This window comes from Babesia bigemina, scaffold Bbigscaff_76366 (genome assembly GCF_000981445.1).
Source record: "Babesia bigemina genome assembly Bbig001, scaffold Bbigscaff_76366".
Classification (NCBI taxonomy): domain Eukaryota; phylum Apicomplexa; class Aconoidasida; order Piroplasmida; family Babesiidae; genus Babesia; species Babesia bigemina.
The window spans coordinates 273-14,465 of record NW_012237326.1 but is presented as its reverse complement, the minus strand read 5'-3'; the positions used below and the strand labels follow the sequence as shown (position 1 = coordinate 14,465).

At 46.2% G+C, this 14,193-nt stretch overlaps 3 protein-coding genes across 3 annotated transcripts; 1 reads left to right on the top strand and 2 right to left on the bottom strand.

Annotated features, from left to right (window-relative positions):
• BBBOND_0005510 (hypothetical protein, conserved) lies at positions 1–3,945 on the bottom strand (the record flags this gene model as incomplete). The annotated part of the gene is made up of 1 exon (XM_012915377.1): positions 1–3,945. A coding segment is annotated over one exon (3,945 nt), but the record flags the coding sequence as incomplete, so codon positions are not given.
• Positions 3,946–5,826: 1,881 nt separating this feature from the next.
• Positions 5,827–6,108, top strand: BBBOND_0005500 (hypothetical protein, conserved; the record flags this gene model as incomplete). Its single annotated transcript, XM_012915376.1, has 1 exon — positions 5,827–6,108. The coding sequence occupies one exon, from the start codon at positions 5,827–5,829 to the stop codon at positions 6,106–6,108; it is 282 nt and encodes a 93-aa protein (XP_012770830.1).
• Positions 6,109–6,196: 88 nt separating this feature from the next.
• On the bottom strand, positions 6,197–12,127 carry BBBOND_0005490 (hypothetical protein, conserved; the record flags this gene model as incomplete). The annotated part of the gene is made up of 1 exon (XM_012915375.1): positions 6,197–12,127. One exon carries the CDS (start codon positions 12,125–12,127, stop codon positions 6,197–6,199), a length of 5,931 nt encoding a protein of 1,976 aa, XP_012770829.1.
• Between the last annotated feature and the right edge of the window lie 2,066 nt (positions 12,128–14,193).

Here is a 14,193-nt window from a genome sequence, read left to right as displayed (position 1 = left end):
ACATTCGTATTTACAGCCGATGGAAGTCAGCTTGTGAGGCAGGCAACCGACGTGACAGTCGGATAGGTAACTCATTAATGGGGACTTTGGTTGGCAATTTGGTTGGGTGTTTACTTGGCAATTTGGTTGGCACGTAGGTTGGCACTTTGACTTGTCGGTTGGATGCTCCTTGCAGGGCCACGTAGCTGGTTGCACGTCCCTACCGTACGTGCACTGCAACCAGCCGTTATGCGATGCGCCGACGGAACACTGTGTCTGCAAGAATCTGAGTGGCGGAAACAGTCTGCGGAGGATGTCCAGAAGCATGTCCAGGCAATCTTCGCCGGAAGCGGGGTACTTGAATTTAAATGAGTTATTGCACAGGTCGCTCCCATAGATGGTGTCCGCGTCTCCAGTGCCAGCGATACTAACGAGAACATCGTACGAAGCTGAACAGAGAAGTTCAAGCGCTTCATTAATGCCATACCACGTGATTTTCGTTGGATTAGCATCTAGGTATGAGGATTCGTGGTCAAGCAGTGAGATACCATCGACGTCTGCAAGCACTTTTTTGTTTGCGTTATCAAGCAAGTTACCGATACCATCCTGTAGCAACGCAGGACGTGCGACACTGTATGGAAGGCCACTCAGCCAAATCAACATTTCATATGCAGAGCATGGTTGCCTCTTCGCGAAGTGAGTTGAGTAGTGGCACACTTCATTATACCGGTCTATGTGATTTAGAAGACAATCGAGAAGATCAGCGAAGTTAAAGTTGTCTGTTTTTTTCTTTTCACCCTCTTGAGTCAAATTCGATTCGCAAGTTGTAAGATGTGAAGTAATTTGGACGTTTGAAATTTCTTCGTTAAGCTTTCGGAGAATCGTCTCACCTCTTACACTTGTTTTACATTGCGTCTCTCCGTCTTTGGATGTATCACTTTTGGCGACCGTATACCCGCAGCGTTGTAGGAACAAACCAAGTGGGTTGTCTGCGTCATCTTGTATTAAGCAGAGTTTCTTGCTTCCCCAGTTGTCTTCACATTTGTTTATTAATCTGATTATGTCTTCGTAAATAAAGTTGAAAATCGTCAGGAGTATTTTGGCGAGCTTAGTGCCATCCGGGGTTGACACAGTAATCCATCTGGCAGGCCCATTCAAGTCAACTATTTGTCCGGTTTTCTTAACCAAATTATCGAAGTCAATACGATCAGAATGACCATCATACACCCTCACGTACACCTTTTCCAATTCCTTCACGAACGCACTCAACCCTTGGACGAGACTCAAGGACACTTTCTGCGCGTTGTTGGCATACGTCTGCTGGGCGATGTCGTCTATTTCGCTTTTCAGCTTCGCCAGATTTTTGGTAAACGCATGGTCGTAGCGGGTGAGAGGTGCGAGCAGGGTGCTGAGAGCGTTGGATATTGCGTTGACACGCATAGTTGTGGGAAATAGATCGAGTTGTTGCTGCAGATCGTCGAAGCAATTTTTGAAGCTGTCTTTGACTTTTGGCGAAAAGTCGAGGAGCTTTTTTTCGGGTAGCTGGGGACGGGAGGCAGGTTGAGTGAAGTCGTTCAACGGTGGCATGAATATTTTGTTCAATCTATTTAGATAACCCTTCACACCTAATTCTTTATCTTTCTCAATTAATAGATTAAGCTCGTCAATTTGCGCATTAACTATACTTTGTAAAGCAGCGACTTCTTTAATTTTTCGGTTGGTGTAGAGATCTTCGCCTCTTGCCTGTAATTCTTGAAATGATTCTTTGATCTTGATTCCAACTTCATTCTGCAGCTGCTTAAAGACAGCATTACTTGTTTTTATGGCACTTGTCAGCAATCTTCCTGTTTGATTGATGCAATTGGTTAGCTCAATCCTCACCTTATCCACATGAGTTACAACTTCAGTAACTTTGGTCCCAAGCGCCGAAATCATACTTTTCAATTCCGCTAAATCCTTGTGTACACTACCACCTACGTTGACATCTTCCCCAACCTTGATGTTCAGAAACATATTGATATCTGATTGAAGCCTATTCACTTCTTTGTGTAAATCAGATTCACCATTTCGCGCTTCTGTACTTGTGACGCTTTCATCGCCAATTTTGGTTTGAAGCTTTTCGAATTCCGACTTAATTGTGTTTAGTTGCTTCAGAATGTTTGACTCAATTTTTGCCTGAAACCTACCGATGCCTCCCTCAATTGCGTCATGGAGAAGGGTGCCGAGATATTCGTCGGCCGAATTAACGTTCTCACCGAGAGCGTTGTTGATAGTTTCTCCAAGAGTGCCGAGAGTCGAGGGAGCGGTTAAACTATTGTATACTTTATTTGAAACATCGTCGGGTAATGACGTAACGGCTGTAATGGCCTCTTCCAACTCTTTTATCTGGGAGGTTGTTATAAACCTTTTTACCTCTTCATGGGCGTCTTCAATTGCCTTTTTTACCGTGGCGAGAACGCTTTTAAGACCGGATTGCAGACCTTGGTCACTAGCAGTCAGGACAACTTTAGGTTTCAGTTGTAGGAACTCTTCATCCTTTTCAACAGCCTGGATAAGACTAACCGGGTTATCAATCTTCATCTGAATTTGTTCGGAGTATTGTTGGATATATTGTTGGATACTCTTCAACGTTTGTTGAACGTCAGCTTTTCCTGATGCAGGTTTATTCATAACACTGTCGGATAGCTTAATAATCTGAGTTTTAATAGCATTTTTCACTCCTATAATTTTCGGTCCGCTGCCCAGCGCACCTCTCATTATTACATGCCCTCTAATTTTACCTTCAGCGTCTCCGTCCTTCAATAATTGGTCAACCAGATTTCCAATCGCCGTTTCAAATTTACTCTTGAACCCGTCGGCATAACTACCGAGTGCGTTCACAAAAGCATCAAGGTGTCCATTATGGCCGACTTCTGGATGAGCAATTTTATCAGTAAGCTCCTTAAGCTCCTTGCTAATTTGTTTACCCAATTTAGTCATGACATAAGTTTTCAACTGAGTCTTAACTTCCTTTTTGAACAAATCAACATGTTGCAAATACCAGCCGTCACGTTTATCGTGCTCGAAATTTTCCAACTTTTTAGGCACCTGGTTTTTTACCTCTTCTTCGACGCTTTTGAGCGCCGCAATCTGTGCACCCAAAGCAACGACCTGTTTCTTAAGTGTCTTCTTCTCATTCACAACCAAGCTCTGAATCGCCAATGCATGACTTAAAATACTTTTAACGCTTTCAACTACATCCGCTTTATACCTCTCTGCCAGCGCTCTCATCATACCGTCGACTTTGCTAAAATCTCCAGCGAGGTTCGTATCAACATAGGAAATTAAATTTTTTAGCTCAGTTTTACGCATACATTCAACCCTCGTATACAACTTGCCAATCTTAATGTCCAAATAGTTCTGCATATATTCACTTCGCTTCTCAAATCGTTTTCCAACATACTCACATACTTCATCCATCTTATCGTTCGCCATCTTGTGAATCTCCCTCAAGTCATCATTCTCCGCCGCCTCCTTGAACGTTCCCGTGGCCTGAACCAGCAATGAAATGTTACACTTTAACTTACCTGATAACTCGGAGTCAAGATGCTTCATCTCGTTTTTAGCTTGTCCGACAAGTAGCTTATATTGCTCCGCCCGCCCAGTCCAGTTGTCTACCTGAGTTGAAAGTGAAGAAACTTTTTCATCATCAATTTTATTTTTTTCACGTGTGATTTGATCTTTTAATTGCTTAAGGGGATTAATTACTGCATTTGTTTTATTAGTGATTTGTGTTTCATACCCCTCCAACCACTCCCTCACCGCGCCGACAGACGCCGCAAGCCCATCACGCCCGGAGCCAATTTTTTTAGTTAAGGTGTCTAGTACACTTTTAAGCTTTTTATTGTCTTCAGTGATGTATTTATCATACGTTTTAACCGCTTCATCATCTTTCACCGCACCAAGCACACCACTCAAAAATCCCATCACCCCGTCACACAGCCTGTCAAGGTCAGAGTAGACAATCCCAGAGCCATCGTAGCCTTTAGTCTCAGAGTTAAAGCCGAGGAAAGTTTCGAGGCCGTCACATAAATGCGTTAAAATGTTATTATTAGGATGTTTTTCAGTGTCTAAAATGTCAGCAAATTCAGCAAGCTTATGCACAGTCTGCAAAGCAGACAACTTGGAGGACAATTTGGCTGAGTCAGCAGAGGAAGAAAGGGAAGGAGGAGAAGAACTAAGATGGTTATTTTGCGGTCTAAGTTGTTGTTCAAGAAGCTTAATTTGCTTAGTAACTTTATCTTTAAGCTCACTAATTTTCTGGGTGTCATCAGCCTGGACAGCAGACTTGACAGACACAGAAAGGTTAGTAACATAAGAATTGTAAACATCATTTAGGTCATTTTTAAAGTGCGGATTAGTGTCAAAAACAGCGATAATAGCATTCTTAACAGCTTTCTTAACACTCTCACTCTCACCAACAAATCCTCCAAGCTGCCCAGCCAGGTGACCGAGGCTAATGAGCTTGGAGTCAATGTCCTTCAAAGCTCTTCTAGTAGCATCGTCAGCAAGAGAATGGTCAGTATCAACAAGTTATTATAAAGGTTTATAGAGGTCATAGCGTTAATATAACGAAGTAATTCGAGAGATTTGGACATAGGGTGAACATGATGGGACTTGGCAGTGGCAAGAGGTGGAAGAAGGGAAGGGAAGGGTGACAAGGCACAAGTTATTAGGATGGTTTAAGGAGGTCATAAAGGTAATATGGCGAGGTAATTAGAGCGATGTAGAGTGGGTTACGGAGCGATGTAGAGTGGGTTAAGGGGCGATGTAGAGTGGGTTAGGGAGCGATGTGGAGTGGGTTAGGGAGCGATGTAGAGTGGATAAAGGGGCGATGTAGAGTGGATAAAGGGGCGATGTAGAGTGGATAAGGGAGCGATGTAGAGTGGGTTAGGGAGCGATGTGGAGTGGGTAAGGAGCGATGTAGAGTGGGTTAGGCAGCGATGTAGAGTGGATAGAGGAGCGATGTAGAGTGGGTTAAGGAGCGATGTAGAGTGGATAAAGGGGCGATGTAGAGTGGGTTAAGGAGCGATGTAGAGTGGGTTAGGGAGCGATGTAGAGTGGGTTAAGGGGCGATGAAGGGTGGGTTAAGGGGCGATGTAGAGTGGGTTAGGGAGCGATGTAGAGTGGATAAAGGGGCGATGTAGAGTGGGTAAAGGGGCGATGTAGAGTGGGTTAAGGGGCGATGTAGATTGGGTAAAGGAGCGATGTAGAGTGGATTAGGGAGCGATGTAGAGTGGATAAAGGGGCGATGTAGAGTGGATAAGGGGCGATGTAGAGTGGATAATAATCACCACATAGGTCACTACTGTCATCGCTGCCGTGACCATGTCATCGCTGCCGTGACCATGTCATCGCTGCCGTGACCATGTCATCGCTGCCGTGACCATGTCATCGCTGCCGTGACCATGTCATCGCTGCCGTGACCATGTCATCGCTGCCGTGACCATGTCATCGCTGCCGTGACCATGTCATCGCTGCCGTTACCATGTCATCGCTGCCGTGACCATGTCATCGCTGCCGTGACCATGTCATCGCTGCCGTGACCATGTCATCGCTGCCGTAACCACGTCATCGCTGCCGTAACCATGTCATCGCTGCCGTGTCCATGTCATCGCTGCCGTGACCACCAACTTGGTCACCACTCTGGTCACCGCTTTGGTCAGCACGTTGGTCAGCACATTGGTCACCACTTTGGTCAGCACCTTGGTCAGCACTCTGGTCATGGCATTGGTCAGCACATTGGTCAGGTGGTAGGTCAGCACTCTGGTCAGCACATTGGTCATGGCATTGGTCAGCACCTTGGTCATGGCATTGGTCAGCACATTGGTCATGGCATTGGTCAGCATCTTGGTCAGCACATTGGTCAACACCTTGGTCATGGCATTGGTCAGCACCTTGGTCAGCACCTTGGTCAGCACATTGGTCAGCACCTTGGTCAGCACTTTGGTCAGGTGCTTGGCCAACACCTTGGTCAGGTGCTTGGCCAACACCTTGGTCAACACGTATGTCAACACTTTGGTCACCACTTTGGTCACCACGTTGGTCAACACTTTAGTTAACTATTACACAATCACATACAATGATTAATGAGTAATTAAAAACATTAGATTACAATCCGTTAGATAGGTGAGTAGGTGATGCTAGGTGAGTGTAGAGAGTAATCACGTGAGTACGATTATGGTTGCAGATAAAACACTCTGTTAAGCTTGTTAACACGTGCGGCGGCGAGTAGTGATTGCGCGGCGATGCGATGTGATGAGGGTGAGTGTAAGTGCGATTTGATGTGGAGCAGGTCTAGGCGGATTACCATGATGTGGGTGAGGTAGAGGAGAGAAAGGAGCCAGAGTGCGACGTTGAGCCAGAAGAACTTGCTTCGGATGTTCCACAAGAAGGTTGGAATGGTTTCGAATTTCAACTTAGCAAGTACGTCATTCTCTTTCTTATCGTCGCTGAGCACTCTTCTCAATGCGTTACAGAAGTCTTTGCACGTCCTCTTCTTATCATCGCCATACTCGCCGCTAAGGGATTGAGGACTGTCAAACACGAAGCCATATCTGCAGAAAGTAGGAAGCGTTGACTTGCACGTTACAATGGTACTGCACTTAGAATTGTGGTATTTGTCCTGAATTGGCGTTTTAGGTTCCGACGGTAATTTTGTTTTGCAATCAACCGCGCAGCTGGTGCGATTGCACTTGGAATGGTCTTGGCCGCACTTATTATTGCAATCATCATATAACATCTTGAGTAGATCATAAAATGTTTCAGTGAGATACACGATCCACGATAAATAGTTGCCGGCGTGTTCCTTGGAGAACACTGTCCATATATGCTGACCACAGGGCTGCAGGTACCGGCCGCAGTATGTGTCTTTAGCCATTTGATGATCGCAGGCTACAAGGCTAAATAGGTCACCTTTAAGATGAGTGGAGCCACCCGTTGAGTTATGCTTAACGCTGCGGAACATTGCATTAACGTCCAGCCTATTGCCGTCACTTTCAAAATTGGCCTCTTTCACAGCTTTCGCATACGGAAGTTCTCTGTGTTTCAGACAGTTTGCAAACCTAGGATCATGCCACCCATTCAAAAAGTTATAATAAAACGCGAACATATCTCCCAGCGTCTGCGGCGGCCTAGTCAGTAGACACGTCAACAGGCCACAGAGACGGCTGAGGGGAGCGTGCTCACTGCCACAGAAATCGCGGAGGACGTCCGTGATATGCCTACCCTGCTGCCTGCGCGAGGCCATGCCGCTGATGTCGTTGAAGCCCATGGGCGTGATGCATACCTTGCCGAAGTGACCGGGCGCAGTGCAGGTAGGCTTGCAATTGGACTTGCTGTAGGGGTGAGGGAGGAAGCCAGGGAGACCATCTTCCAGGAACGATTGGAGTGGCGATTTGAGTCCGCACTGAGCTGTTTGGTCGCACGTTTGGTTGCACTTTTGGTTATGCTCTTGGTCAGCCTTTTGACCAGCACTTTGCCCAGGACATTGCAGGGTATTGCAGTTCCAAGCGGAGCCGCCGACTCCCTGACCATACCAGCAATCGTACCAGCCGCCCAGCTTGGTGCTGTACGAGCACTGTTTGAAGAGGAAAAACAGCTGATTATATACCCTGCTGATCACCTCGAACAGTAAATCGAGACATTTGGATGGGTCACTTGGGTACGTTAATTTTGCCGTGTTGGTGTTGAACTCACACGCGTAGATGCCACCCGAGTGTCCGTGACCCAGCAAGGAGATGAGCGTTTCCTCCGCGTGGTGGCAGACTAGCGTAAGGATGCCTCTCATGTTTGTTGCAGTAATGGTCTCTGGGTACGCCGGCAACTTGTCATCGTCGTCGGTTTTTAGAAGGATGTCGCCCATTAGAGTACCCTTGTTTTCGTCCTCTTCAGTTTTCTCGAAAAGACCACTGAAGCCGTCATGTGACAGTGCGTTGTACACTGGACTATGCGGGAGCCCAGTCAGCCATTGAAGCATGTCGTAGATGCTTGATGGATGTTTAGTTGACGTGAAAGTGGCGTAGTGATTAACGGTGTAATAATCGTGGAGGTGAGTGTGAAGGCATGAAAGAAGGTCAACGACGTCAAACGTAGATTCTTTCTTCTTTTTACCATGCTCATCATAATTTGATTCGCAGTCTGTAATGTGTTTCAGAATATCAGGGACACCGTCTATTGTATGTTCAACAAGTTTAGCATATATATCGCTACCCTTCAATTCATACTTACATCGCAACTCTCCATCCTGCTTGGACGTCTGGCTGGTGGGAACATTGTATCCGCAATCCCTGAAAAACGTGCCGAGTGGATTTTTACGTTTCCTCGCGTCTTGCACTTCATGGTCAATATGGAGATGTTTGGTACTCCACTCACCCTTATGCCCACACCTCTCCTTCACCTTGCTAAGGTCGTTAAGCAACATCGGCAGGCAGCTCATAAACACCTTGGCGCAGCGCGTAGCGTCGTCGGTTAATTCATCAGTAGCTTGTTTACCCTTCAGCTCCTCCCACTTAATCTTCCGACTGTCATACCTATTAACATACGCCTTCTCCATCTCCTTTACCAGCCCTTTCATCCCTGCCTTCAGCGCGTCCAGGAGTTGCGGGTGGTGCGGGTTCGCGAAGGCAGCGGGGTTGAACGTGGACAGGGCGGAGGTCAGGTCGTGGAGGAGGGAGCGGAATTTGGAGTCGAAGGTGAAGGGGCGATTGTTGTCGTGGAGGTGGGTGAGGAGGGCGTAGGTGCGGGATTGGAGGCGGGTGACCAGTTGGGAGGAGGGGGTGGTTTGGGAGGTGACTGGCTGCGTACCTTTGCTTTTGGGCAGGTCGTTACTTGGCGATTTGACTTGCTCATTGATATACTTCGTGAGTGTTTCTACATACCATTTCGCATTCACAGCTGCGGTTTTGGTATCATGTGCGTCGGAGATCTGGGACAGCGTTTCATGGTTACCGTCAATGATTGACAGTAGGCACTTTATACCGGACGCATTATCTTTCTTAATGATGTTCTGGATTTTTGATTTTTGTTCATTTACGATGCTTTTCAATGTTGCAAGTTCCATTTGTTTGCGGGCAGCGTATAGTCCCTGCGCTTTGTTTTTAATGTGTTCAGTTGTTCTCCTTATGGCATCAGCAACGTAATTATTGATTGCTTTCAAGGTCTCGTTGGCCTTAGTAGGAATGGTAGTGGTGTGGAATGTGGTTGCCTCGGCCAGGATATAGGCCAAGTTGGCTTTGTCAGTTTTATCCAAGATGGCAACGATTTCATTTTTAACATCTTCAAGTGCTTGAGGAAGCGTATACATGTATCCCGATCCTTGTCTATCTAAGATTTTCTGTAAATCATCTAGTAGCTTTTGCACGCCTCTACCTTGGTCAGGAGCATTACTACTGGCCGTGCCAGCTGGGTTCTGAACAAGACCCTTCACAGCGTCAGCGAATTTACCGAGTTCAGTGCTGACGTGTTGAAGTTCTGCCTGAAGTATACGACCCGTTTGATCTGGTTTAATGCCGATTTTACTCCATTCTAGTGCCTCTTGGACGATCGTTCTTATATTGTTTATTGCATCCTCGAGATCTTTCTTCGAACCTTTGCCGTTATGTTTGGCGAACGTCGTAAGTTTGCCAAGGTCGAATATTTTACCGGCCGTACCGTCCCTACCTATCTCTGTGTCAAGTCTAGTTCCCACTTGCCTCTGACACTGCTGCTGTTCGAACGCATCGTTCAGATCTTGAATGGGTTTCTTTATGTCTTTCAACGCCTGTGTGATAGCTGCCCCCAATGTGCTTTTTGTCCTGTCGTCAAATTGTTCGCCAATAGATTTTACGCTTCGCATGATAGCCTTCAACAGTTCGTCGAGATTGGACGTATCAAGAATTCGCTTAAGTTCGTTGCCAGTATGTCTGGCTATGAGAGTAAGCGCAATCATGATTCTTCTTACAGCCTCAGCAAGATGTGATCTCGCAAGAGATGGAACAGTGTTTTTTGAGGTTGTGATTATTGTCTCTATCTCCCCGGCTACATCATCGTAACTCATCTGAGCAACTCTTTTAGCTTCAATCACACCCTCGAGTCCGCCGGCTAATTGATCACAACCCATTTGAACAGCTTGGAGGTACTGATTAATCTTGTCATCGGCAGCTTCAAGTAAAGGTGTGACCATTCGATCTATATCCTTAATTACTTCGTTTTGAAGCTTTTGTACAATCACCTGTGCAATCAGGTTTCTGAATGTATCAGTTATATCATTGGTGCCGTCGGCATTTTTATAAGTATGACTCACCTGACCATAGTTGTTCTCCAAATATTTTTGTAGCTTATCATTCACGTATTCATTTTCGTCGTTCACAATATTTATAATCCATTCCTTTACAGTTGCCTTAAATCCCTCTTCAGTGAACTTACCAGCGTACGTACCCATATTGGTAATAATTCTTGCAATATGACCTGATACACCATTCATTTCATGTTTATATATATCATTACTATACTCCGTAATTTTCTTTTTCAACTCCTCCCAATTATGATTTATATTACCTGCATCCTTTGTTTTACGCGTTTCATTTTCTCCTACCTTATCCTTAACTACATTAAATTGCGGCAGAATGTCGACAGTAATATAATCCCACATTGATTCCTTAATTGAATTTTTAATGTCATATAGATCCTTCCGCAATGCCAAATCAAGGTCGCCAACTTTTCCCGTCGCGTTGCCAACCCATGAGCCGATTTCGTTCTTAACGCTGTCCGCAGCATCGAAAAGTTTTTGTGCCTTTGCTCTTAAAGCTTCGGCTGCGATTTCTACCGCTTTTCTTTTCTCTGGATCATCCGTTCCAGTTGTACCATCCAGTTTCTTAATAATTTCATTACACTTATTCATAGCGGCTTTAACAACCTTCTTGGCCTTGGATATCCATCCCTCCAACGCAACTTTCACTCGTCCCAATTCGCTATTAATTTGCTTCAGTGGACCATGGATTTTCTTTTCAAAAGCATTATCTATATTCGTCGCCATCTCGTTCACACGCGCCGCGACTTCACCTTCGAGCAGCGTTTTCAAATTGGCAAGTTGCTCTCTCACTGTCGTGTTCAACACCTGCAAGTCATTATTTTCGGCTGATTTAGTGAAAGCATCAACGGCTTGATGAATTGAATTTAACGGCGGCGTTAACATGTTTTGTGCGTTGTTGTCTAACTGTTTTAACGCCTCTTTACTCTGATTGACATCGGCGGCCATTTTCGTCGCCATCAATCTGCACGCATCACGTTGCTGGAATACATTATATGAAATAAAGCTATTAACATCATTAATATTAGTTTCAATGTTTTTGCTAAGTGTATCTAAGTGCTTAGTAACATTATTAGTTTTTTCTTGTAATTTCTTATCATACCCCTCCAGCCACCTCTTCACCGCGCCGACAGAATCCACAAGCCCAGTACGCCCGGAGCCAATATTTTTATTTAAGGTGTCTAGTACATTTTGAAGCCTTTTACTCTCTGGCTGTATGTATTTATCATAAGTTGTCACTTCATTTTCATCTTTCACCGCCTCAAGAACACCACTCAAAAATCCCATCACTGCATCACACAGCCTATCCAAGTCAGAGTACACAATCCCCTGGCCAGTGTAGCCTTTGGACTCAGAGTTGAAGCCGAGGAAAGTCTCGAGGCCGTCACATAAATTAACTAAGAGATTTTTAGGCTCATTTTGTTGTTTATTAGAATTAGTCAAAAATCCACAAAGCTTCTCCACTTTCTCCAAAGCCTCCAACTTGGACTGCAATTTGGCTAGCTCAGCAGAGGAAGAGGGGGAAGGAGAGTTATGATTAAGGTTATTAGGCTTATTAAGTTGCGTAATTTGATAAGTAATTTCGGCAATTTTTTTAGACACTTCAAGTTGAAGTTGACCAATTACACCGGTGTCATCAGCCTTGCCAGCAGAGTTAACAGACTCAGAAAGCTTAGTAACATGAGAGGAGTAATCATTTTTAAGCTCTTCATGACTGTTAATTTTAGCGATAATAGCATACATAACGGCTTTCTTAACACTCTCACTTTGACCAACAAATCCTCCAAGCTGGCCAGCATGGTGACCAAGGCTAATGAGCATGGAGTCAATGTCCTGCAAGGCTCTTCTAGTAGCATCGTCAGTGAGAGAATGGTCAGTATCAGCAAGTTATTATAAAGGTTTATAGAGGTCATAGCGTTAATAAGACGAAGTAATTCGAAAGATTTGGACTTAGGGTGAACATGGTCAGGGCAGTGGCAAGAGGTGGAAGAGGGGAAGCGAAGGGTGACAAGGCACAAGTTATTATTGTGGTCTAAAGAGGTCATAGCCGTATTATAGCGAGGTAATTCGAGGGATGTGGAGTGGATAAAGGAGCGATGTGGAGTGGGTAAAGGGGCGATGTAGAGTGGGTAAAGGAGCGATGTAAGGTGGATAAAGGGGCGATGTAGAGTGGGTTAAGGGGCGATGTAGAGTGGGTTAGGGAGCGATGTAGGGTGGGTAAAGGGGCGATGTAGATGGATAAAGGGGCGATGTAGATGGATAAAGGGGCGATGTAGAGTGGGTTAGGGAGCGATGTAGAGTGGGTAAAGGGGCGATGTAGTGTGGATAAAGGGGCGATGTAGAGTGGATAAGGGGCGATGTGGAGTGGGTTAAGGAGCGATGTAGAGTGGGTTAGGGAGCGATGTAGAGTGGATAGAGGAGCGATGTGGAGTGGGTTAGGGAGCGATGTAGAGTGGATAGAGGAGCGATGTGGAGTGGGTTAGGGAGCGATGTAGAGTGGATAAATAGGCGATGTAGAGTGGGTTAAGGAGCGATGTAGAGTGGGTTAGGGAGCGATGTAGAGTGGATAGAGGAGCGATGTGGAGTGGGTTAGGGAGCGATGTAGAGTGGATAGAGGAGCGATGTGGAGTGGGTTAGGGAGCGATGTAGAGTGGGTAAAGGAGCGATGTAGAGTGGGTTAGGGAGCGATGTAGAGTGGATAAGGAGCGATGTAGAGTGGGTTAGGGAGCGATGTAGAGCGGGTTAAGGGGCGATGTAGAGTGGGTTAGGGAGCGATGTAGAGTGGGTTAGGGAGCGATGTAGAGTGGGTTAGGGAGCGATGTAGAGTGGGTTAGGGAGCGATGTAGAGTGGGTAAAGGGGCGATGTGGAGTGGGTTAGGGAGCGATGTAGAGTGGATAAAGGGGCGATGTAGAGTGGATAAGGGGCGATGTAGAGTGGACAAAGGGGCGATGTAGAGTGGGTTAGGGAGCGATGTAGAGTGGATTAGGGAGCGATGTAGAGTGGATAAAGGAGCGATGTAGAGTGGATAAGGGGCGATGTGGAGTGGATAAGGGGCGATGTGGAGTGGGTTAGGGAGCGATGTAGAGTGGATAAAGGGGCGATGTGGAGTGGGTTAGGGAGCGATGTAGAGTGGATAAAGGGGCGATGTAGAGTGGATAAGGGGCGATGTAGAGTGGACAAAGGGGCGATGTAGAGTGGGTTAGGGAGCGATGTAGAGTGGGTTAGGGAGCGATGTAGAGTGGATTAAGGGGCGATGTAGAGTGGGTAAAGGAGCGATGTAGAGTGGGTAAAAGGGCGATGTAGAGTGGATTAAGGGGCGATGTAGAGTGGGTTTAGGGGCGATGTAGAGTGGGTTAGGGAGCGATGTAGAGTGGATTAAGGGGCGATTAGAGGACGTTAAGGGGCGATGTGGAGTGGGTTAAGGGGCGATGTGGAGTGGATAAGGAGCGATGTGGAGTGGATAAAGGGGCGATGTGAAGTGGGTTAGGGAGCGATGTAGAGTGGATTAAGGGGCGATGTAGAGTGGGTAAAGGGGCGATGTAGAGTGGGTTAAGGGGCGATGTAGAGTGGATAGAGGAGCGATGTGGAGTGGGTTAGGGAGCGATGTCGAGTGGATAAGGTGCGATGTAGAGTGGATAAGGGGCGATGTGGAGTGGATAAAGGGGCGGTGTAGAGTGGGTTAGGGAGCGATGTAGAGTGGGTTAGGGAGCGATGTAGAGTGGGTAAGGGAGCGATGTAGAGTGGGTTAAGGGGCGATGTAGGGTGGATAAAGGGGCGATGTAGGGTGGATAAAGGGGCGATGTAGGGTGGATAAAGGAGCGATGTAGAGTGGGTTAAGGGGCGATGTGGAGTGGGTTAGGGAGCGATGTAGAGTGGATAAAGGGGC